General features: G+C 26.2%; 3 protein-coding genes across 5 annotated transcripts; 1 reads left to right on the top strand and 2 right to left on the bottom strand.

The window, feature by feature from the left end:
- Positions 1-2,544: 2,544 nt before the first annotated feature.
- On the bottom strand, positions 2,545-4,528 carry LOC113548887 (transcription termination factor 4, mitochondrial). 3 transcript variants are annotated; one of them, XM_026949983.2, is made up of 2 exons: positions 4,241-4,528; positions 2,545-3,550 (listed from the first exon to the last, which is right to left on the bottom strand). In XM_026949983.2, exon 2 carries the CDS (start codon positions 3,543-3,545, stop codon positions 2,670-2,672), a length of 876 nt encoding a protein of 291 aa, XP_026805784.1. In that variant the 5' UTR covers positions 3,546-3,550; positions 4,241-4,528; the 3' UTR covers positions 2,545-2,669. The 3 variants fall into 3 exon arrangements, with proteins under 3 accessions (XP_026805784.1, XP_026805783.1, XP_026805785.1); XM_026949982.2 differs by having other exon boundaries at positions 4,245-4,528; XM_026949984.2 differs by having other exon boundaries at positions 4,346-4,528.
- Positions 4,529-6,598: 2,070 nt separating this feature from the next.
- On the top strand, positions 6,599-15,780 carry LOC113548590 (cilia- and flagella-associated protein 57-like). Its single transcript, XM_026949549.1, has 16 exons — positions 6,599-6,816; positions 8,709-8,985; positions 9,155-9,309; positions 9,925-10,173; positions 10,241-10,424; positions 10,519-10,947; positions 11,067-11,279; positions 11,550-11,723; positions 11,782-12,099; positions 12,191-12,375; positions 12,466-12,565; positions 12,780-12,961; positions 13,792-14,086; positions 14,319-14,534; positions 15,074-15,442; positions 15,533-15,780. Exons 1-15 carry the CDS (start codon positions 6,599-6,601, stop codon positions 15,440-15,442), a joined length of 3,564 nt encoding a protein of 1,187 aa, XP_026805350.1. The 3' UTR covers positions 15,533-15,780.
- A 326-nt stretch (positions 15,781-16,106) lies between these two features.
- On the bottom strand, positions 16,107-21,845 carry LOC113560909 (probable very-long-chain enoyl-CoA reductase art-1). The gene is made up of 7 exons (XM_026967033.1): positions 21,535-21,845; positions 19,342-19,386; positions 17,685-17,823; positions 17,280-17,451; positions 16,764-16,980; positions 16,498-16,690; positions 16,107-16,434 (listed from the first exon to the last, which is right to left on the bottom strand). Exons 1-7 carry the CDS (start codon positions 21,538-21,540, stop codon positions 16,307-16,309), a joined length of 900 nt encoding a protein of 299 aa, XP_026822834.1. The 5' UTR covers positions 21,541-21,845; the 3' UTR covers positions 16,107-16,306.
- Positions 21,846-26,678: the final 4,833 nt, after the last annotated feature.

Raw genomic sequence — 26,678 nt, 5'->3', positions numbered from 1 at the left:
ATTTAACTATTAACATTATTATATTACAAATAATTATTATTATTTTTAAAACATTATTATTATTATTATTATTATTATTGTTATTAAAAACAATAACTAATCAAGTGGATTAGGTAATAAGTAATTAATATATCTATAATAGGCTGAAGGGACTCAACTCGAACAACCTAACAATATTGGTTGAACTCAACTTGGATAACCCAAAAGTATTTGCGGGAATCAATTCAATATCAACCAAATAACAAACGCATTTTTAAAAATGGTGCAAATTACACATGTTGTATATATTTTGGGTCAATTTTGGTGCAAATTGACTACAGCCCATATACTATATCAATTTAATACAGGAATAGACGATCATCTATATTATAATAATCCGTATGAAATAGGTAGGTACTGAACAATAGTAATGGGAATTGTAGATAGTGATAAAACCAAGGCTTTGCACCCAAATTAAAAAACTGATTTATTGACTACCTATTCAATTTTGGTTATAGTAATTATTATAGGAGTACCTATAGCGGGAACGTAATTGCTTTTTAAAGTGAAAAAACATAATATGTTTTGAAAATCATTCGTTCCTCTAAAAATGTTTTTTATTTTATTTTTTCTTAAATGGAAAGAAATAATAATAAATAATTTTTAACACCAAAAGAAAAAGTTTTAATAATTTTTCTTTAAAAATGTAATTAATGTAATAAACTCCCCCTCCCACCCACTGTACATAGGCCATGTATCTATTAATGAGAATGTTAAAAAAACCAAATCTTTCACGGCTATAAATACCATTATAAAATTTTTAACAAAAAATGTTCCTTATCTAGGAATGAAGAAAAGAACAAGTTTTCTTCTTTAAGCCAGTAACGAAATAGGATAGTTTCTTTAATAAGATGAATTTAAAGTGAACTAGTTCCTTTTTTAAAGGAATTTTCTAAGCATCGTATTTTTATAAGTTAGTCATTTATTTATTACTAATGCAGTGAAATTATTACATAAGTATACATATTTTTTTTAGATGTTTATATTTATTTAAAAGTGAAATGTTTTACTTAATAATTAATTTAAATACAATTTTAATAATTGTACTTATTTAAGTACAACCATTTTCATAATTTTTTTTATAGGCAGTTTTAAGTATATTTAACTTACATATTACAAAATGCAACAGTATATAGATGCTATTGGTACTAATTTATATATTTAATAAATATTTCTGTAACTTGGCGATAGTAATATGTTGTTATATGATCTTATACTTGTCCTTGTACTTCAATAAAAAATGTTATCGAACATCTCCAATCGACAATTAGGTATGTTTAAAATAAATAATTACCTATATCATAATAAATACCATTAATTCACGTTATTAAGTTCTCCGTTATAAATAGGTACTACCAGGGCCGGCGAGAGGGTGAGACAGAAGGGGCTAGAGCCCCGGGACCCGAACCTCTGGGGGGAGGGCGGTTAGATTAAGTATAAAATAAGTATATATAAGTAAAAGGACCCAGAATTGATCAGCCCTGAGGCCCACCAAAGTTCTCGCCAGCCCTGGGTACTGCTCTGTGAGCTATTTTATATTTTTGTTCATTAAAATGTCAAAAATGAACCTGCTTAAATCATTATTTAAAAAAATTAAGTACCTATATGGGCTATATGAATATGATATTTTTTCTACCAGACAATGTTAATTTTTAAAGATATGTGATGTGTGAAGAACAGTTATGTGCTAATAGACTATATTATACTGCAATATAACATTTCTAAACCATTAAACATTCAAAAGTACAAAAATAACTTAGTGCCAAGTACAAAAAAGTCAAAATTTTCATTTGATCTATGTAAAGCGTCAATGTCAAATAATATTTGGTTACATAAAATTAGTAGGTAACTTAAATGGATAACACAACATATAGGCAAATAAATTCAAACTGTGTCCAACAATTGTATTATCCATATTTTTTTTTTATATTAAAATATTTTATTTTATTATCTTTAAATTGTTTTATGTAATAGTGCAACAAATTAGAATATTAATCTAGTCCTAAAACTTAACAGCTTAATTTTTTTTTTATAATTTTCAAAAGTTCATTGCATAGGTACTGAACAACTTGATGAAATGATAACTGTTAGCTAATAAACCTTTTTCATTTTTTCAATAACTAAATAGTAACATTTAATTTCTGTTATACACATTTTACCATAACTAATCAAATTATATTACACAACTATTTAATAAATGGAGAAAACCAATATTTATACCACTGTGGCACAGTACCAATTTCTAGTTCTTACACAATCGTTATACTGAATATTAACCTATCTAAGCATGGAATTACCAAAATAACAGTATTTACAAAGTAATAAATGGGGTTAACAATATACTTATAAAAGTTCAAATAATTAATGTAGAACTAATGAGTAAATGGTTAAAAATTATAAATACAATTCAGTAATCTTTACAACTTAATTAAAGAATATATGAATTTTATTAACAGAAATTAAACCAAATAAATAAAAAAAAAAAAAATATTTTAACACAAGTTATAATTTTTTTTTTTTTAATTTAATTTAAAATGATTTTTTACAATAGATGTTTAAATAGGTATCTTAGTGTATTAATGCACACTGTTTTACAATATCTTCTACAAATTATAAATATCATATTAAATTCAGTTATCATCACTGTAATATTCAGGTTCATCTGAATCATCTTCATTTTCTTCATCTATTTGTTTTTTAAATAATTTTTTAAAAACAAAAAATTCTTCAGCTGTAACTCCCGCAACTTTAACAGCAAATTGCTTATCACTAGTTTCAATAATTTTTTTTAATGAAGGATTACCAGTTATTTGGTTTTGACTAGCCTTTGGATCTCGAGGTTTGTACATTCCTAGTTTTATCAAAAAAGTATGTCTACACTTTAAATCAAAAAGTGTTGAGGACATAACACTCGTCGTAACGAATTGAGTTGGACCAAGTTCCATGTTTAACAATATATAATCTAATTTAGACTCTATATACTTCCAATTATCAAACAAAATATTCGGTGAATATGATATCAATTCTAATAATCGATTTTGTTTATTACCAACATATGATAAAAGTTTAGGGATTCTGGATAGAATTTGCTTATCGTCCAGCAATAAACAAGAAGGCTGTGAAATTATTAGCTGTCTTAATTTTTTGTCATCAAAGCGAAAATTAGTCCATGCAGTCATACATTTTTGTAAGTCTTGTCTACTTATATCTAGTATGTCTGGATTTGAATCTATCATTTCTAAAAGCTCAGATGTTTTAAAATCATACTGAGTTAAATATTCAAATAGTACTAGCCATCTTGATTCAGTGTAAAATTTTAACTTCTCTTGATGGTTGCTGATAACTTTGGATAACACTGTACTTTTTACATTTAACTGTTTAGCCAAATTACATAAATGTTCTGGTATAGCATTTGGTTCATTTACTGCAACTGACATATTTTTAGATGCGATCATTTTAAAGCAATGACACAAATGACATGTTCGAAATTGCCTCATTAACAACATAGTAACTGAAAAAAAAATTACTTCAATCATTAAGCTACACAAATTTAAAGCTAGAATGAATAAATTAATAAATACATTATTTTGTTTTTATAACAGGTAGGCTGTATACTTATTTCTATTAATCAAAGATTATTGTTACTTTATTTTATCAATCTATTAAAAATAATTATTTTGTTAAAACATAAATAATAAGGTAATAAGTACTAAAACTGTTTGTGTTATTAATGATGTGTATTATTTCCTTATTACCTATGGATTATTCATAATTTATTTTGTTAAAAAACTATTGATTTACACTAAAAAATTGATTAAAATGTATGTATCTAATATATTTACATAGGTATACATGATAATTCTCTAGGCATGCTCACCCACGTTTTTTTTAAACTATTATCCTTACTCCTTAGCACACAAAGTTAAATGATTCAAAAACTACTCGTTTTAATTCTAATTAATGTACATCAATACAAACATTCAAGTCATATGGTTAACAATTTACGAGGAAAAAAAAATTGGTATCGTTACAATTCTTTTGAAATAGTATAAAAAATTAATCCATTGAATATATAATCATTATTACTAAGTATATTTAAAAATATTCAATAAATTCATTACTGTAAGAAAAATAGAAGCGAGCATACTGGGTATAGCGAATCATCTTGTATACAATAATTATTAATATAATATTGCTATACCTACTTATTCTTTTATTAAATGGCTCATGTATAAAATGTAAACTGTTATTAATAATTAGATTTTACACAATGGCTAAAATAACAACTTTAACATATTACACATACATAAGACGTAAAAAAATGAAAGCAGAAGAGGTCAAAATGTCAACTTGTTCAATAAATTTATTCTTCAGTCTTCTTTACATACTGTTATTAAAACAACTTTACTGAGTGTCTGAAACACCGGGTACAAAACTAGAGAGTACCGACCAATCTGCAGTCAGTAGTCCCACAAGCTGCTGCGGTTAAAAAGAATTGTTTAATAATATTATAGTAATTGATAAACTGATAACAATAGTTGTGATAATATTATACCACGGCCTATGTCCTATACCATAACCATTAAATAAATAGATAATATGTACATAAAAAAAAGTGCGCATCAATCACGATTATATCTTAAATCGTGGCATCAATGTAGCATACAGGCCTTTTAAAGAAACGGCCTCTCTATACTACTATTATTGCTCCATGCCACAACCACATAAATAACCACGGTATAAATATAAAATGAATACCAAACACTAGAGAAATATTAAGAATTTCAATAATTTGAAATATACCTACAATAATATATTATATATCTGAGACAGAAGGACACGAATACAATTAAAATGTAATATAAATAATATAATACCTACCTATATAAATAATACTTGAACTTAATTTATATTAATTCGTGATTATCAAGCACCGTGGTTAAACATTGCGAGTTCATAAAATGGTTACGAGCATTAGTACTATAATAACTACTACTAATAATAACGTATGTACTATAGAGAACTAACCCACCACCACATTTACACAAATTACAATTTAAAAACGTCCATAGAAAAATTACATGGTTAAACTGCCACTTTCAGTAAGTAGGTATAGTACATAGACATAAATACATAATTACACTACTGTTAACTTATTTTGAAAATACTTACATTCTTATAAGAAAGTAATTATAAGTTTATAATTTGAAAGGCGTCTGTAGATGACGGTTTTTTTTTTTATTGTAAAAATGATTCTATTTATAAAAATAAATTTATTACATATATACTATATATTTACATAGTAAGATAGTGCGTACCTATGTATCAAACTACAACACTAATGTAAGCCATTTAAATAGATGTTACCGAAATTTTACTCGAATAATTATACCTATGTGGATATGTCCTGTTTGATTCTTTAACTAAATAAGTAAAAACTAATAAAATATTATTTTCAATTTTGTAATTATTTAATATTATTTTATTGTTAATACAGTTATAGCATACACTTAATAATAACCAAAATTTTAAATCTCAACGGTAATTTATTATTAAATTATTACAAAAAAAATTAGTTAATTTTGTCAAAAACTGATTTATGTAAAATTTGTCGTTTTTTCCTTTATTTTTTTGTTAGTTTTTCATGTAGATATTTTAAAAAGTACTTGACCTTGCAAAAGTATCAACTATATGTCTATTGTCTATATCTATCCCATTTTTACCAGAAAGTCCCATAAAAGTTAAAAATCGAAGCATTTCTTCTAAATAATTCGTATATAAAATCACAGAAAAAAAAACCATACATCATTGTATAATTAATACATTCATTACTTCACAAATCTTCATCCAGAATCTAAAAATGGGGGTAAGAATACTTGGCGAATCATCCTGTTCAATACGAATTAAACTATTTACACTCCCTTCCATCAACCATTATGTTTAACCATTCTCTTCTTATACGTACTGGCTACTGCACCTACTGCATTGAATACCGTACTTACGAACCCATCACGCCTCTGATTCTCAACTATTTATAATAATAACTAATAAGCGTTACAACTCAAAATTATAAACATTTCTTTTAAAACATAGCTTCTTATAAATAATTATGTATAAATATATAGGTTCAACAAAAAGGACTAGATACAGAAAATTATATCTATTTATAGTATTACTTCATTAACGCGGTATCATAGCAACTATATAATATTATATACACCTAAGCAAATACAAAATTCGATTTAACAAACACATTTTTGTGATATCTGCGTTTATATGTACTCTGTGGCTAAATCGATAGGAGGTAAAATACTTGTGCTATTAATTTAATTATAATTAAATAATTAATAATATAATATAATATATTATATATTTTAAATTGTAAATATATTTATATAATACATATATTTAAACAAAAAAGTATTAGTTTTTATTTAGGTAAATTAATATGAATTTAATTTGATTTTAAGTTTTTTATTTTTTTACATAAGCTATTCATTATATTTCATACATAGGTATATAGTGAGAATGATAAATATATCTTCTATTTATTAGTATAATGTCACGTCCTGTAATTATACCGACCTTAAAACCGAAATTTTTTTTCGGTCTTACAACTCAAGTGAACGGTAACTGCTTATTTCTGAATGAAAATGAAATCGTCTATCCAGCATCTGGTGTCCTTGTCGTTTACAACACTGCCCACCATAAACAAAAATATATACACCTGGCTGAACCACAAAAGGTCATCACTGCTATGGCTCTTTGCATAAACAAGTATGTTCGTATATTATCTATATATATAATTATACATAATAACATTTATGTGTGTTATAAACTAAATACATACATAACTATAAAATTAACTCATTTTAACTCTTAGGCATAATTTATATATATGTCTATATATGTACAAGGCCATAACTGAAAAAAATTTCGGGGGTCCAACTGTCCAACATTTTTTTAAATATAAATACTGAAAATGTATAACCAATATACTTTATGCAACACTAAAATTTTTCTACATTTAAAAATTTCGGGGAGGGGGGGGTCTGTACCCCTGGACCCTCCATCCAGATACAGCCTTGTCTATGTATAAACAGTATAAAGTATAAACTAATATTAATTAATATCTCTTAGTTTTCAATAACTAGTAACTTCGTCAATATTATAATTATGGCAACTTTAAAAACATCTAAGTGAATTATAATTAGGTAGGTACCAATTTTTTCTGTAGTATAATAGGTATGATATTATGATAATGGTCTTAATGGTCTTATGCATATCGTGTTTGTTTATTTATCACGTGGGTGTGATATTATATTACATAGCATATATAACAAAAAGCTTGATAAATCCATTTATAAACTATACATACACATTACTCACATAATTGTTGAGCATTAAGAAGGAATGATAATATAATATTATGGCATATTTGTATGTAAAATCTAGTGTCTGAGTTATAAATTGTAAAATTATTATGAGTTAGACACCATAATTGCGTTCACGTATCTGTATGTTTGTATATTTTGGATGTGAGATGTGACTATGTAAGTAAACAAATAATGACTATTGTTAATTGTTATTGTTACGAAATAACACAATTCAAATCAGCAAAATATATTATGTTTTGTATATTCAACTCTATTACTTCAGTTATTTCCCGAAACATTATTAAGCATTTTGAATGTCCTTTTTTTATCTATATATGTACTAGGTAGGTACCCTAAATGTACGTAAATAAATTATTGTTTTATCTCACTGTTCGTCGTTCGTGTATAATTATTAGTTATTAGCATCCATCTATTCTAATATAGATGTTAGTAAGCATACTTAACTCTTTATCCTATGATCTGTTGTTATATGATATAGCATATTGATGATGCATTTTAACGCATTATATATTATTTAGATTAATTAGATTAATATAGTGCTATCTCTCTTTTTATATTTAAAATTGAATTAATTCAATTACGAGATACCTTATGACTTATAGTAAAACTTCCATTTGATGATATTTTTTGTTTGAGATAATATTTTTAAGAAACATAACCAAGTAAGAACTAAATATATTTTGATATTGAAATTTGTATAAAATATTTTATTATGAAATTTTAAAAAAGGTATTTTATAATAAAAGGGTAATTTTAAGTTGTAAATAATTCAATAGGCATTCATCAATTCAGTTTATGTAAAAAATATTCATTATAATTAATAAGAAATTATTGCATTAAGTACTATTGCATATATATATATATATATATACTCGTATTTAACAGTAGGTAAATAGTAAATATGTATAGATGTTATAAATCCGCCCCTCCCGTTAATGTAGGTTGGATCCGCGCCTGTGCTAAATAGTAAATGCCATTAACTTTTAAGATTATAAAACATTAGTAAAACAACTAAGACTATAAGAATATTTTATTCTAAAGATATCCATATAATATAATGCATCTAGTAACTACTAATAACTATATGAATTATAAATATAATTATATAAATAAGATTCTTATTAGGTAGGTAACTGACTACACCTAATAGAATTATCTTTAAATTTTTTTTTTCAATAATATACTATAAATTATACATAAAACACATAGATATAATTATAACTAATTATATAAATATAATTGTATTTTTCTTGACTTTTTATTACAATTTAGAAACGTTATAGCTGTGGCAGAAAAAGGCGACAAGAAGAAACCGACCATAAGTATTTATGATTTAGACTCAATGAAAAGAAAAAAACTATTAACCGTGTTAACGGATTTAAAAACTGATAATTTCATAAATATAAAATTCTCGTTTGATGATACTTATTTGGCAGCCCTCACTAATGGACCGGACTTTATGATGTATTACTACAATTGGGAAAATTCAAAAATTGAGAGTTACGTAAAAGCTAGCAACCCTCCAAATGCCGAAGGGCCAGTGTTAGACGTATGTAAAGTATTAAAAATAAATAACTTATGTATAATGTACATACACAACATAATATATGATATATTGATAAATATATATATATATATATATATATACGTGAATTAAACTTTTATTAATGTGTTTATATGTGTTATAAGTGTCATTAACAACATATAAATTATCACAGATGGCATTAAATCCATCCGACAATACTATATGCTGTTTTGTTGGTAAAGGGTTATTCCGACTAGTGACTATCAGTGATTCTATTTGGCGACAATATGGGTTTCAAAAAGCCGACAACTTGGATTTTTCCTCTGTATGTTGGTTAAACGGAGATAGGTAATGTATATTGTTGAAAATATCAAATTAAAACATTTTTGTAGTGATTTGTAACTGATATGAATATAGTTGAACGTTTTAGATATCTCATATAAATGACGATAGTAAAGTATAAAGGATTATGGATTCCGTTATTGATAAAATGTATAAATGTATTAAAATTTAAAACGTAAATTTCTTAAGACTTGCTTCAAGCATAGAAAGAAATGTAATAAAATAAAATTGTTAAAAGTATAACTACATTATAGGCTTATAATGGATGTTAAACACCTTGAAATTTTAAATAGCCTTAAAGGTAAAACCTAAAGCTCTTAATCGATCCACGAGTATATCTAGTAGAAGTAACATGAATTAATTTCCCAATTATTTAAATGTTATAAGTTAATGTAAATTATGGTAAAAGGATTCAATATTTTTATGTTCAGATTTCAAGCTTTTTAATACAAATTTAAGTAGATATCTATAAGCATGCTCATTAAGTTATCTAATATAGCATAACTAATACAAAACAATACAGATATATCATCTCATGTACAATTAAATAATTATACATAAATAATACATAGTATAAATGTTAATCTAAGTATTGTTATTTATTTGCTTTAAAACAACTAGTATTTTAGCTGGTACTATGGATGGTCGTATAGTTATAGTAGAAAATGGAGAACTTATAGCTGTGTACAACGTTAAAACAATGATGGATTTTGATCCGAAAAATAGAATAAAAGCTCCTTTAGATGTGATTCCGTTACCTAAAGAAAGTAATCAACGAATGGACATAAGATGCTGTATTCCAATCAAGATAGGTTTAATATTCGTTTTTGGTGATTCGTGTGTTTATTACTACGAAAAAACTAATCACAGGTTTATTACACAATTAAAATAAATAAATACTAAGAATATCAGTTGCGCTAAATTGGCGATTCGACAGGTACAAAAGACGAAATGAATTCTTGAAGCAAAGTGATCCAAACTTAAATGCTCTGGACACAGATAGACCCATGCACAACATAGAGACACTGTCTATAAGTCCAAAATACCAAAAAATGATTTGTGTCACAAGGAGGTCACAATTGTTTTGGGCACCGTTAGCTGAAATTCCAGACACATCTTTGGTAATATTCTAGAAACGATAAATTTAATAATATAGCAAAAACACAATTGTATACATATGTATACACCATTATACCTACAAATATTGTATTGTAGAACGCACAGAATATAGTTCACTTTAAGCCACTTGGTGAAGACTTACATCACGGTGGTATTTCCAGCTTGTCAACGTGTAAATGGAAACCAATATTCATAACATGTGGCAAGATTGACCATACTATTAGAGTTTGGAATTATTTAAACTGCTCATTATTACTGTCACAACAATACCAAGAAGATGTGTTTAGTGTTTCATTACACCCTTCTGGATTATATTCTGTAGCCGCGTTCACTGGCAAAGTTGAATTCCAATTGGTACACACAAATGGTCTGAAAGCATGGAGAGAGTTTGCTGTCACAAGTTGTAACTTAACCGAATTTAGCATGTCCGGTCACATGTTTGCTTTGGCTAACCAATTCGACGTTGATGTGTATTGTTCAGTGAATTTTGAGAAAAGATTTACATACAAAGGTCATTCAAATACGGTGTGTGTTGAAAATTATTACCTACAATTACAATCGTAATAACTTACGCGTCGTACATAATGCATACACGTACTTATGTTATTCGTGTAATAACATATCATAAAATTAATGATTTATAGATCACGGCTATGGTATGGGCGCCAAACGATATGAAACTAGTCACGTGTGGAGAAGATGGTGCAATATACGAATTTAATACAAGGACTGGTGAAAGAGACATGGATATCGTGCATCCTAAAACGATTTATATGGATTTGGCCGTTTCAAACGACACTAATCAAATTTTTCCAGCTGCTCAAGATGGTCGATTCAAAGAAATAAATAATCAATCGGTTAACTATTTATTTTAAAATATTATATTGATATACACAAAAAAACACAATTCTAAAAATGTATAGGTACCTACCCAAGTAAAAGTGAAGTATAAAAGCTTTAATTTAATCTTTTCCAAAATGTAAATAATAATATACCTATTTTATTGACCTATTAAAAAAGACTTACTAAAAGAGTAGATCTGTATGTCTATAAATAATCACATCAAAGTATAAGACCTAAACCTAATCATAAGAAGTCTAATTATATGTGTTTAAAAAATTGTCTAGGTGGTCCGTGATATAGACTTGCACCAAGGTCCATTAGACGCAATAGCTTTGTCTAGATCAGATTTAATTCTATTTGTAGCAGGTCAAAACGGTGTTGTATTATCGTTAATGTTACCAATTATGGCTGAAATTAAACATAAAGAATTTAATATGCACAATAAGAATATTACAAAGGTTTACAAACTGTGACATTGTGTCATTGTAAAATTTTAATAACACATACTTTTTACAGATGTGTATGACAATTGATGATTCAAATTTAATCACTTGTTCAACAGACGGCAGTATATGTATATGGAAAATTAAGGATGCCGAAGGAAAAAAAGTTATTTTAAATGACCAATTTGCTTATTCCGACGATATCCTAGTGAATGCTTCGGATTTAAAGAATAAAATCGAAAACATAGTAGAACTTAAGATGAGAGTGAATGAATTGGAAAGGGAAAGTAAATACCAAATTACTCAACTTATAAAGTCTAAAGAACAACAGATACAGGAATTGAATAATAATCATTCGATCGTTATGAAAATATTAGAAAATAAAAATACGGTAAAATAATTATAATAAATATTATATAGTTAGTCAATTGAAACATATTGCTATAGTTAAAGGGGACTATACAATTATATTTATATTTAAGGAAATAACTAAAAAACATATGGCTGATAAGAGTAGGTTAGAAATGGAATTAAACCTTCTAAAAGATTCACATGCCCAAGAGCTGGAAGAATTAGAAGCTAATTATAATAAAAAACTCCTATACGAATATGAAAAATATGACATACTTCAAAAGGAATTAATTCAAACTAATTCGGAGTTGGAAAAGTAATAATGATTATGCAAAACATTTAATAATTAAACAGTTATATGTGAACTATGTTCATTTAATTTTTTTATTCCTGTCATTTATACTAGAGATATAAATAAATCTGAGTTTGAACAAAACGAAAAATTACAGAAAATAGTAGATCAATATAATATAAAACTTGATGAAAAAGATGAAAATATTTTGAAAGTAAGTTGTGTATATAATGTATTAATGTGTATTATAATAATTTAAAGTGGTTAAAATTTCAAAAAATAATAAATAATAGTAATAGGTACCTATATTAACTATCAGTTATATTACTAATTAGTTGTTTTATTTCCACGATTAAATATAAGATATTATAATATATTATAATACAACAAGCTATAGTTAATAAAATATGTAAAATATTTTTCTATAGTTAAAAGAACAATTGATTAAAGATAAACAAAGTATGTCTGATCTTATGAAAAAAATTGAAGAGGATGCAAATCGAGAAGTAACGGAGAAAAAGGCTAATTTTGTGACTAAATTGAGAGAATTGAAAAAAATTAATTTGAATCTTAGAGGCGAACTTGGATCATATAAAATGAAAGCTAAAGCGTGCGTAAACTTTATGTTAAAATTTAGTGCTCAAAATGGACTGGAACAATAATAAGATTCATAAAAATTTACATAAGCCTAAGCTGTGTTTTTATATATAATTATTATTTTGGCTCTCCGAATTTAATCTTGAAAAATATTATTCACGAATGGAAAAGGTATAGGCATTTCTCTGATGGGTGATGACTGTATAAGATGCAAAAAATAATAATAATACGAAACTGTGTGGGAAATTATTAAAAACATTGAATACCTAATTTATTGTATACTTAATAATGAATTTATTCTGTTTGTTAATAAATTCATTTTTCCATATCTAATCGAATTTTAATAACAAACTATCAATTTAACAAAATGAAATAACTCAGTTTATGATGTCTGAAATTTAAAATATAATCTTAAATTTTATTTAAATAAAAATGTGGGTTTGAATTTGAAATAAATTAAACTGATCAAACTAACTAATATTTATAGTTGTCAATTTGTCATAATACCTATATTTTTAAAAATGTAAGAAATGTGGCAAAGCGTAAAATGTGGTTATTAAAAAAAAATGAATATAGAACGGAATAGATATTTAATTTCTTTATTTTTGTTAAAATGAGGCGGAGCTTATTATTTTTTAGTAAAATAAGTCTCAGTTCATAATTTAAGTAATAGATATATTTATTTTGGTATTTTGAAAAAAGAGACAAATGCCATTTTAATTTTATTAAACGTTGCGGTTCGTAAAATTTTCATTTCGAGCACTGGGTCATAAGAATACTGAAATAGTTAAACTGTTTCAATGATTTATGCCTTATATGTATAATACAATTCTGATGAAATAGAGCGTCGAAAGAAGCAGAAGACTTGACTGGTTTAATTGAAAAATACGAAGAAGATATAACCCAACTGAAAGTATCGGTTAAGAATGAAGAACAGACTATCTTTGACCTTAAGAAGCAAATACAAGTTCGTGACGACATTATAGAGCAAAAAGAATCTCGGATTTTCGACGAGAAACTTAAAATGAAAAATATAGAAAAACAATTGTTACTGACGAAAGAAAATGTTAGTGAAATAGAACGAACGGTCGAGCCATTAATAATAGAAATACAAGAAAAACAAAAAACTATTGAAAATGTAAGTTTTTGTTTTATGTACCTATATAAATATTAAAATATATAATCTATAGCGTATTTATAATGAAAAATAGATAGGCATATATAGTCGACTCCAATAATAAAAGTAATAATTTATTATATTATATTTATTTATAGCATTATATTAACTGTAATGAAAATGTATAAGATTGTAAGAACCTATTCATTAAATCTGATTTATTATTGTTGTATTGGCGGAACGCGAACGACAGATGGAATCAGAAATGTTAGATATGACAGCAGTAGTAAAGCAGATGCAATTACGCATATCCGAGCAACGAGATAAATTGAAGGCGTGCGGCCTGGAACTTGATAAAAAAGAACAGACGATCCGAGACGTCAACAGAGTGGTTAAAAACATTCGAGTGGATATTCAATGCGCTAGTGAACACTACCAAAATTCAGCAAAGCTAAAAGAAGTAGTTAAAGTAAGGAAATGAGACTGAAAATTTTTCTGATTTTTGTAGGGAGTTTCATATAGGCAACTCATATTTCAAATGCAAATGTGTGCATGTACTAAATATGTCTAATGTGTCAAATATATCAATATGACTGTTCAAACAAAAATTAGCTTTAAATCAAAATTTTAGTACCTATGATAAATACAGTTTATATAGTGTATTATTACCATAAGAATATAAGATTAGACTAAGATTCATAATTTATACTACCTAATATCACATACTGGAGACTGACCTAATATTCTATTGATGCCCTCCTTGGATTTGTAAATATATCAGTATTCATCAAAATCAATGGTATTATTTTACATTTAATTTACTGATCAATTTACAATAAAAAGACAGATTCCAATACATTTAAATAAATAATTTTAGTATAATAGTATCTAGCACAGTTATCTACTCCTATAGTAGATAACTACGGTATCTAGTATCTACTTAAAAGTCTAAGTTTAAGTACTTAGAACTAAGTATTTTTAGTTATTAAGTAAATATTTTGTTTATAGGATTTATTTATTAAATATGGCAATACAAAATCATTTGAAATATCTAAAGATGAAGAACATGATACCAGAATGGAATTTACAAGACAGCGGAAATTTTTAGAACAGTCCATTATTAGCTTAAAAAATCGTGTAAATGTGTGTGCAAAAAAAGATGATTCCTATAACAAAATTATGGAGGAAAATATGATGCTCATTGAAACAATCAATAAGTTAAGGCAAGAACTCAAAACAAATCATAAGAAATATGACAACTTAAAATCAATTTTGAAAATTAAAGAAAGTAAAAATCATACTACTAACAAACAAGCTAAAAATAGTAATCTTCAAAAGGCAATAGAAAATTTAAATGCAGTTGAAAAAATAGCATAGGTAACATAATATATTGTCAGTTAAATTATATTTTTTTTTTTTAAAGAAAAAACTGTAGTTAATAGTTAATATACAATTATCTGATTTTAGAAATAATAAAAAACAACAAAACATTTAAGACAGAACAAACATCTGGAATTATAGTTCATAAAACTCATTCTTGGTTTTATTTGTATACAATCATTAATCGTGATTCATAAGTATAAAAATATGAAATTTATAATATTCTAAAACAAAGCAATTTAATGCTACATCCTTTCTCGTAAGTATTGACTTTAAATTATACAATTTTAAATTCAACTATTTTGTACTTTAATATAACTAGTTTTTATAAAATAATTATTATTTATTGTTTATATATTAACTGTTTTTACTATTGATATTATATATATATATGTATAAATAATGAAGTTAATTATATGATTTAGATGTAATATGTTCAATTAAAGGTACTCATTTTGAATAATACTTTACTGTGCATAATATTTTCTTTGAAATAGTATAAATTTAATATATTACACATGAAAAAATGTTATTTATTATTAAATATTATAAATAACATATTAAAAATGAAATAGAGAAATAATAATCATTAAAGTATACCATATCACTTAAAAGAGTATTATAAATTATTTAATTATTATATGATATATAAGTGGCTGTTAATTTATTACAACTAATGTACAAATATTTGTATACAATTTGATCAATTACTTGTATTTTAATTAACAGTTGTAAAATATAAAACAGTAAATTTTTAACATAATTTAGTATCCACAAGACACAAACCAAAACACCTATAAAAAAAATATACACCCACCATTTCAGTCCTAGAAAAAACTTATTTAAAATATTCAGTACAAGTTAAAGTAAAAATGGTATAATAGACTTTCTACATTTTGGGTAGTCAGAGAATTCTTTTTTGTAATTCCTGTGTTTGCCAAGAGCCCATACTGCCATTTGATAGAATCCAGCAAAAGTAAATAATCCAGCTAAAAAAAATTACATACAAATTATTTTTTATCATTAATGCAATATTAATTACAAACATTTACCTGAAAATGAAGATGTCATTATAGTAAATCCAATCCAACTACCAACTTCATAAGTATAGTTAGGACAAGAAACAAAATTGAAAAGAAGTGTAAAAGGATTTACAGTGGGAACAGGAATACGCCTGACTTTGGTACCTGGTGGACGAAGGTTTCGCAATGCAATGTGAATGCTTAAGTTTCCTAATTCACAGAACTGTAATATTGTTTAAAATGTTTATTTAGTTATTATCTTGATACATAAAGTTTAACTTAATTTCAATACTTACTATAAAAGTACCAAGACCAATGTAAAATTGAATTGTACATGGTGGAGTATATAATGGATGGCTGACAAAGTATGAAACAAAAGCAGTGAAACCCCAATAATATGAACAGTTTTTAAAGAGATTCATTATTGGCATTGTGTTATGAGAGAAACGGTGTACAAACAATGTTTCGAACACACGCTTTGCATAATGGAATGACCAACAGTAAGCAGCAACTCTAAGAAAACAAAAATTAAAATTTGAATTACATGAATAGAAGTAAAAACTATATATATTTAGAAAATCAATAAAAATTGATAATAAATCATTTTTATAATGTAAATAGCTAAGTTCCTTAATGCTTAGTTATAAATTTTTTAAAAAATGTTAAAAATAACATTATTATTATTTATTATAATAAAAGAAAAAAAAATTGTTTACACATAAATAGCATATTTTAAAAACAATTTAATTTAATAAATAATAGAACAATTAGATAATTGAAATATCTCCAATGTTAAATAAAAAATGGCTTACTCAGCAACTTGTGACATCTTTTGATTAGCTGTAGCCCCATAAATCAAACTAGGTCTTGCATAAAATATTAAATAAACAAATAAGGGTCCAGCATATTCTGCCATAAATACGGTAGACCATCCAATTTGAGGGCCCAAGTCTTTAACATAAAGTTTCGATCCATTTTTTAATCCTAAAAAAAAAATAAGTAACTATTAATACAATTTGTAACTTCTAATAATATTATAAAAATTTAAAAAGTAATTATTATCTACTGAACTAAAAAAACTATTAAGAAGCTTACTAAGTCAATATTTATTACCAACAAAAACTCGAAATAATTGTCTTTAAAAATATAAAAATACATTTTATACTTTCATTGAAGATATTAAAAAAATTTAGAAAATATTACTTTTCCATAATTACCTAAATCTTTAACTTTATCAGTATCTTTTAAAGTTTTTCCTCTAGGTTCAAGCCTGATAGATTGTCTGTCTGGATATAAAACTGACTTTACTTTGCTTATGCTTTTTTTAATATCACTAATCTGAGAAGCATCTGTTACCTGAAAAAATGTTTAATTTATAAAAATAATATCTCTTGGTTCACACGCATAAATTATCTTGGAATTATTCTAATTCAAAATTAGCATGGAAACCACACATTTCTTCAGAATTATAAATAATTTATTAACAATTTAACATGTTTTATTATGGGCTCTACCCATACAATAAAAATGTAAATAATTTTAATGTTTTTTTATGTACAAGTGGATACATAATTTATTTTGTAAAATTTGATTTTTATTCTTTTTATTTAGTTTCAACTAGTTTATTTATAAGGACGCTGTCAAACATGTGTTATCTCCATCCTAAACATGTAAAACATAACAAACACTGTTTAGTACAAGATAAAACCACTTAGGCTGTAGTAATAGTTAAAACACAAAATTTTTACTATACATAAAGGAGAACTTTGGCTGTGAAATATTGTTTTTATTTTTTTGATATTACATAAAAATCTATTGTTTTTGAATTTGAATAACTTTTAATGTGGTTCCAATACCAAAAAAATAAAAACAATATTTCACAGCTTAAGTTCTCCTGTTTAAGTGGTAAAAATTGTGTTTCTTAGTTATGACTGTAATGTTCTAGGTTCTTTGCCACACAAAACAGTTTTTACTATACTTTACATTTTTGTAAGACTAAAACAACATATGCAGATGTAGTGTTCTCTTAATGATTCCAAAAAAATTGATATGGTACAAATCAATGAAATTATAAGTCAAAATTTGAATTATAATAGAATAATCTATATAATTTTGACAGTAAATTTAAATAATATGCACATTGATTGATTTTAAATTTGGAATTCTTTCTTCTGTTATATTGATTAATTTAATCTTTAATAAGTGTATGTATTTATAAATCACATTGATATTTAAATAAGAAAAAACTCAATAGAAAATTAAATAAAAATATCTTATTAATAATAATAAATGGTAATGAATGTGATTTTGAATTTTTTTAAATGTATTAATCATCTATATTTAATACTTGTACACATTGTATATATTACAAATTATTGTTTACTAAAATGTTCCTTAGCACAGATAATGTCTACTCAAGTAGGCACACTGAATAAATTATACAACATTTATCAAGGACATGGAATAACATTTATAATTTGAATATCAATGAATAGCTTGGTAAAAAAATTAATCAATTCTAAAATAATAATTTAAAATACTAATGTAAGAATGTATGAAATAAAAAAAAATTAGTTAACAATTATAAATTTTAATCTAAATGTAAATCCAACATAGTATAAAAATATAAGTTTGTTAAAAATCATATATTAAAATTAAAGAATTTTTTACCATTACATAAGGTATCTAGTTTAAAAAATAAATACTTATATAATTAATATTTTAAAAATATTTAATAAAAAATATTGCATAAATAATGAGTTCCAAAATGTCTACATCTTCACTACTTACAAAGAATATTAGAATATCATGGAACATAAATAATAATGAAAATATAAGTGTTCAATATAAAATATTGTTAATAATAATTCTTACTTTAATTTTTCCAATATTCTTGTCAGTGGTTGTTACAATTTCGATCTAAAAAAATAAAACATATACTTAGAATTTTTAAAAACAGATCACATATTTTTCATTACACAAAGTTCAAAATATTATTTTTGTATAATATAGATACACATTATTTTTTTAATCAATTACAATATTAACATAAAGTATAACACAACTAAATTGGTTTATGTTATTTAATTGAAATTCGATAATATATTATACTACTTACAACTACAATGTGGTTTTTGACATATTATTGTAAAAATATAAAATAAATCCAGGTTGTATTAAATCTGTCATTGGTGTTAAAAACTCATATGAAAAATATAAGTATTTGAAAAGTACTAAATATTATAGAGAAAAACAAGAAACTAAAAAGTATGACTTATTATTAACATAGTCTGTTAATATTCATTATAATATATCTTAAAGAAACACATTTAAATGAATATGTTCCATTTAAAATAAAATTAAAACAATATTTTAATTTTACAAATAATACTGAAATAATTACATTTGAATGCAGGGACGTACACAGGGAGATGTTTTGGGTGTTCAAATACTCCCAGAAATATTTGGATTTTTACATGGTTATTTATTTATTCAATTTTAATGTTAATTTTTTCATATCAATGTTTGTATTTTAAGAATACCTAATTTTCATAATTTCTTTTTGTATAATTACTTAAAAAAGTTCTAGTTTTCAATGACCGATTTTCAAAAACACCCTCCAAAACTTTTTTTTGCGTACGTACCTGGTATATTGCTACTATAATTTATAGGTACCTAACTACCAAATTTTATTTTGAGCACTCACACACACTTGTTGAGAAAGGCACAATTTCTTCTTGAAGAATATTAAATAAATTAAAATTAAAAATTAATCTTATTTCTGTACATAAATACATAATAAAAAATTATATTGACTTCTAAAAATGTTAAATAATACAGTAAGTTGATAAACAAATGCCTATTAATAAAATAATATTCAACATGCTATAAAATAATTCATGTTGGAAGATAATATACTTAGATTAACGGGGTCAAAATTGCAACTACAATTTTTTAATAGATAATCAATTAAATCAATAAACTTAATAAATAATTAGTAAGATATAAATACATAATTAATCAATTTTATATTGCACTACCTACTATAAATTGTATTTAGACAGAGACAACTCTATGTTTATTATTGATTTTTACTATTAGAATAACAGAAAATAAGTAGTCAATTTAATGTAAAACAATACATTAAATTGAATAATAATAATGACAATTTTTTTTCCACATTTTATAAGAATATTTCATTAAATAGCTTAATTATTTTAGCTCAGTTGAGGAATAGATAACAAAATGGACAAATAAGCTGGTACAAAGGTAATATAATGTTTTAATTTTGATTAAATAACTGGTACATGGTTCAAAATAAAATCAACATTAACTAATTTATAAGGGTCTATTCGCACATAAAAGAAAAGCTTACCGATACCCAAAGTAACATTTAAGTAATTAGATACATCCAACTCATATAAATTTTATTTTTTATCATTTATATATCATTGCATAATGATATACATAAATATACACAGAGATGTTATACATAACAAGTTTTGTATGAGATTATGAATTATGTGAAATGTTTCAGGGTTAACATGTACCTACAGGGGTACAAGGTGACCTGGACTAGAAATCTTACTAATCAAATGAAAAGCAAGTATTATTATTGGTACCTGCTTGGAAACTAAAAACTTAATATAATAATTTAAACTCAAACATTGGACAAGTGTAATTACAAAATAGGGTATCAAGTATTAAAAACTTAAAACTACATTAAATAATATGTTTTTAATACAATTTTTGTCATAAAAAAATTAATTCGAAGTAGGAATGTGTTTAACCAATCAATAAAGAATTAATGACCACTGTTTTTATTTTAGTGGTTGTAGCAAAGAGAAAATTCTCAGGTAGGCTTGAAGGTCTCCAATATTTATTTAACTAATATAACTTCCTGCGATTTTTGAATATTTTATACGCGTACTTTTTGAGGGGGGTCATTACTAGACCGTCTCAGCCTATTGGTAGAACCAAGATTAACTAACTTAGTTAATCATGGGTAAATCGATGTAGTGGTGACAACGATCAACAACAATCCGAAAACAAACTAAAATTGCTTACCTCCATAATTCAAAGCGTTGCTAGGCCGGCTGCGTGTAAAACTAATAACTATAGAAAAAATAATTCTGAATCGGCGACAGGCGATTAAGTGATAGCTACCGTTGCAGCGAATATTGAGTGACGAATGATTGCCGTTCCTGTGCTGCCGTGCGACACCAGCTGATACTGTACAGAGTACAGACGACGTGGAACGTTCGAACGTGCGTAGTATGCACTGTGTATAGGTACTTCAGTCAGACAGTGAGTGTGTGATGTGTGCTGTGTAACATACCATACGTGTAGTGTGTACTACGCGGATCCATGTACTAACTACCACTAGTACTACAACTACCATCTACCATTGAATAATACTACCACTGCGAGACACAAGTAAACGAGTTACAACTTACTGCTGAACTGTAGCTGACACTCTGATTGGCGATTGCTCGCCGCAAACGACCCGAACGTTAATATTATGTCGATATAAATAAATGATAATATTACTATACGTTACTTCTACAATTTAACTAGCCTATTTCCTTAATCCTAATCAGGCCCATCTAGGCCACCAGATTGGGAGAGGGATTTAAATGAATTTGTAATTTTTGAAATTTATATATACTAACCTTCTTATTATATATTCAATTTTTTACCATATATATCTACATATTATATAATGTATTATAATTATATTGTCATTTTGATAATTTAATTAGCAAGTAAATATATATATATATTTCTAAATTAGAAGTTTTATATATGACTTTCAAAAATATTTAGAACATGGCCATAGAGGTCAGAGAAACAACATTTCCTATTCGGCTTTCTTCTGGACATAAGTATCAATAGTACCCATGGACCAATTATTTCGTACTCGTATAAATTCTCTCTAGATTATGATTCCCTAACCTGTGCGGCTGTGCTCGTCATATCTAATTCTCCAGCCATTTAACTTTTTTTCATTGTTTAATAGACCAACGTGCATTTTAAATTTAATATTTATACTATTAATTTTATTATTTCGAAAATGTAAAATTGTCAAGACTACCTAATGGATGTATGTAACTAAGTTTACATATTATCCTTATGAATTTATGATACAATACTATTGCAGCGAAAATGTTAAGTTGAAAGCGTACTCTGTACCCCTACGAATGACACTTTGATGAGTTGGGTGCAGTGCTTGAATTGGGAGGGGGTGCGCAGGGGGACGGAGCTCCTCTTCTATTATAATATTGTTTTTGCGTACCTACCACAACCATATATTTTCACTGAATTGAAGGGATGGCCCAAACTCATGTCCAAAATTGTTTTATTAAAATCTAGATTTCAATTTACGTTAATTATATAACTAATTTTATAATTTTTAATATCATAAACAATAATAATTATTATTTTATTTTCAAAGCCCCCACCGGTTTGTGGTAAGTACCTAATAGTGCACTTGGAATGTAGTTTGGAAATCGTTGGATTGAGCTCCTCTACCTTAATTTTTCCTAATTTAAGCATTGATTAGATGGCTTAGCAACACGGCCGTTGACAGGGGGGTTTGAGTTCAGACCCATCTCGCCAAATATTTTGTTGGCTACGGCCTTACTTAGCAGGTCATCCGGGGGCCAGAGCCCCAAGACAGAAACAAGTATTATAATCCGGTTGTGATCGTGATGATAATGTTATTTTATCGGTTTATATTGTTAATAATTCATAACAACTTCGGGTTTTAAAATATAATTTTTATATACATAATATAACAATATAGCATAATATATTGTTATATAAGTTTATTTCGTCCGGTGTCACGTCGAACCGGTTACTTCCGTAACTAGTTATTATTGATTTCCTTTTCGGCTTACTAATCGTCACCATTATTGTAGACCGTAGTAAATATTAATACTATATGAAAATTATGAATTAAGAAGAAACAAGAAATACACAATAGTACAATTATTGAATTATACACGTACACCGATACACCATAGCCATATGCCTATATTATTTCTCAATATTTCTATAACATATTGACATACACCAACACCATTACACCAATAAGTAACTAATACTGAAATATTCGTCGTTCAGGGACGTACACAGAAAAAAGTTTTGGGGGGTGTTTTTGAAAATCAGACAAATCAGTTATAGAAAAGTAGAACTTTTTTTTAATAAATATACAAATTTTTTTTATGAAAACTAGCTTTACCTACTTAGGTACAATACCTACCTTTAAAAAAAAAAAAATTACAATACTAAATCTAATTTTCGCGAAGTTTTAGCGATTATATTAAAAATATCTTCACAGTTAACACCTATGTGGCTATGTCTCTATGTACATTTAACAATATTAATTCATCTAATCTTTTGTCGCCAGTTTTGTTACGTAAGTACGTACCCACGTCAATACACTAAAGGTATAATTTTATTTTATTTATAAATCCTGTTTAAGTATTTTTTTTCTTCGAATTATATTAATTATTTTAATTTGTCAATATTAAATTTTTATTTTGCTTTAACCGGTTTTTTACTGACACAATGTGTTAACACTATAACGTGCTAGGTAAACTGAGTCCCGAGTAATAAAATTTTTCAAAAGAATGATTTATAAATAACGACGATGTACCTACTTAAAAATAAAAAGTCGATACATTCAATAAGTACTGTATAGTGACTAGTCACCAATTAATGGTTCTCGATTCTCGATTTGCTTACTTAAATACAATTAAATAGATACATATATAAAAATACGTAACAAAGAAGTAATTAAAATGAAAAAAATAACAATAGAAAATTTTTTTTTGAGACAAAAAATGTTGAAATATGAAAAAAAAATATTTTAAGATTTAAATTCGTTAAGAACACATCAAATAAATTTTTACCATGTACATAATAACAATAAATAGAAATAAATAAAAAAAAAATTGACTTGAATTTGTATATTATATATTTATAATTGTGATTTGTATGCACAACATAGTGAATAATACTAGACATTAAAAGCAAAAAAAGCACATTCTTAACATAATAGATAGTACTAAGCCTGTAAAAGTGAGAAAGAAAATGTGCTGTTTTGGAAAGTAAACCTATTATAACCAGGGACTCAGTTTACCACAAAAACGATATTTCGGACTCAATTTACCTAGCCCCTGTAATATCATAACTGTCTATCAAAGTATAATAATAATTATGACCATTAACATTAAAATAGAATAAGTAAATAATTATACAAAAACGATTTCGGGGAGTGTTTGAATACCCAAAACACCCCCTGTGTACGTCCTTGTTGTTGCCCATACTATACTTATACAGTTATACCATAAAAATGAGTTTAATAAAACTATAAAAGTAACAATAGTAATAAAATAAACTATAAAAACCCTTAAACTAAATAAACATAGTATTACTGTACAGTTTGATAATGATGAACGTATGTTGTAAGTACCGTAAATTGCAGTAATCAAAATTGAAGAAACTATAAACCAGCGATTCCCAAACTGTGCATTGCGGTGCCCTAGGCCCTAGGCTCAAAAACCCTGTATTCACCGAGCTGACGGCTGGAGTCTGGTTGATTACCAGGTGGAAATCACCCGGCAGTTGTGCAATCTTCAGTTTAATAAATTAATTAAAATTGATGTATACAAAACACTACAGGCCGATAGTAAATGCACAGAGGAATGCACTCATACATTTTCAAAGCTCCAAGTCCAAAGCCTCCAAAAATAAAGTTTGGGAACCGCTGCTATAAACTATTTTACTCACATCCTACAAATCTACATCATTATAATATCGGGTATTATTTAACTAACTTTAAGTTGTACCTACTACCTTGTACAGGTAACAGGTATAACATAACAATTATTACATTCTCAATTTCAACTACAATGTATTAATAGTTTTTTTAATAAGTATTTTTCAATACATTTCATATTTTCATGGGTGTAACACGATTGCATTCGAGCCTATAATAAACGTATTTTCTCAATATATTGTATTAATAAAGTATACAGTCATCAGTCAAACTTGGTTAACTCGAACTTTTAACTTCAACTTCAAGTTAACCAAGTCCGAATGTATTTTTAAATAGTGTATCATGTGTATTGGAAAATTGTTAGAAGGGCAATACCTATATATTATAGGCTCAAGCACAAACGTGTTGTGTTTTTCGCATGTAAAAACATGTAAATAGCCAAATAGGTAGGGCAGCACAATCGTGTTTCGCTAATATTATCCTTATATTAATCAGGAACGGTAATTATGTTGATGTGTGCAGTGTGCTAATATACAAATAACTACAATAAGTAATAACGATGACGAGCTTACAAAATACGTAAATAGGTATTTCCTTGCGTTATAGCATATGTAAAAACCCAATAAATATTAATTATCTACCTACTAATGATTAAAAATTAACTTTCGACACCTCTAGGTTAATATTAAATGTTTATTGTATTATTGTAGTATTATTATTATATGCATAGATACATTCCCTACATCTCCATGTTTTCATTTAAAATCGTATACAAATACAGCGAATTTTAAATTGTAAAATAATTGTTATTAGGGTTATGACAAATCATTCGCCAATCATCATCATGTTTATCCCTATATGCCTTTTAATATAATTTATTTATTTAAACTTTGATCTTTGAAACTTTCAAATTCTTAAGACCTAATGAACTAATTTTTTGAAAATGTTGATGTACTTCAAAATTTGAATCGAACGAGTAGATAGTTATTAAAATATTTATACTAAGGATAATAGTTTTTAAAAATTGTTTTACAATAGTATAAAATATATAATTTCTAATCACTCTAATTTAGTATTTATTATATTTGGACCATTTTTACAAACAATTATTGCTGATAAGTGATAGATTAATATAAAAATTACTACATTTTCTAAAACCATTATCACCTATAGCAGAGCTGGATTAAGGTTTTTGCCGCCAATAGGCTGAAATAAATTTACCACCTAAAAAAAAAAAGAAGCTATTTCGTTTCGACCATTACAATTTGCCGCCTTAGGCTTTAGCTTAAACAGCCTAAGTGGTAATACGGCCCTGACCTATAGGTACACAAAATTGAATTACTCAAAAACTAATTGTGCGTATTTTGATTCAGATATCTATCGACTAGGTACCTATCTTAAGATTTTTAGAAAAATTATCCCCTAT

Source organism: Rhopalosiphum maidis, chromosome 4 (assembly GCF_003676215.2).
Source record: "Rhopalosiphum maidis isolate BTI-1 chromosome 4, ASM367621v3, whole genome shotgun sequence".
Lineage (NCBI taxonomy): Eukaryota > Metazoa > Arthropoda > Insecta > Hemiptera > Aphididae > Rhopalosiphum > Rhopalosiphum maidis.
The sequence above is the reverse complement of the archived record's forward strand: the minus strand, read 5'-3'. Positions and strand labels throughout refer to the sequence as shown.

Excerpts from the sequence above, each read along its gene's own strand:
- LOC113548887 (XM_026949983.2), bottom strand. The coding sequence starts at position 3,545 with ATGTTGTTAATGAGGCAATTTCGAACATGTCATTTGTGTCATTGCTTT.
- LOC113548590 (XM_026949549.1), top strand. The coding sequence starts at position 6,599 with ATGTCACGTCCTGTAATTATACCGACCTTAAAACCGAAATTTTTTTTC. Across the intron at positions 10,948-11,066 it reads ACAAAGGTCATTCAAATACG|ATCACGGCTATGGTATGGGC; the intron begins GTGTGTGTTGAA and ends AATGATTTATAG. Across the intron at positions 14,535-15,073 it reads AGCTAAAAGAAGTAGTTAAA|GATTTATTTATTAAATATGG; the intron begins GTAAGGAAATGA and ends TTTTGTTTATAG.
- LOC113560909 (XM_026967033.1), bottom strand. Across the intron at positions 17,452-17,684 it reads TGATAAAGTTAAAGATTTAG|GATTAAAAAATGGATCGAAA; the intron begins GTAATTATGGAA and ends TTTTTTTTTTAG. Across the intron at positions 16,981-17,279 it reads AAGATGTCACAAGTTGCTGA|AGTTGCTGCTTACTGTTGGT; the intron begins GTAAGCCATTTT and ends TTGTTTTCTTAG.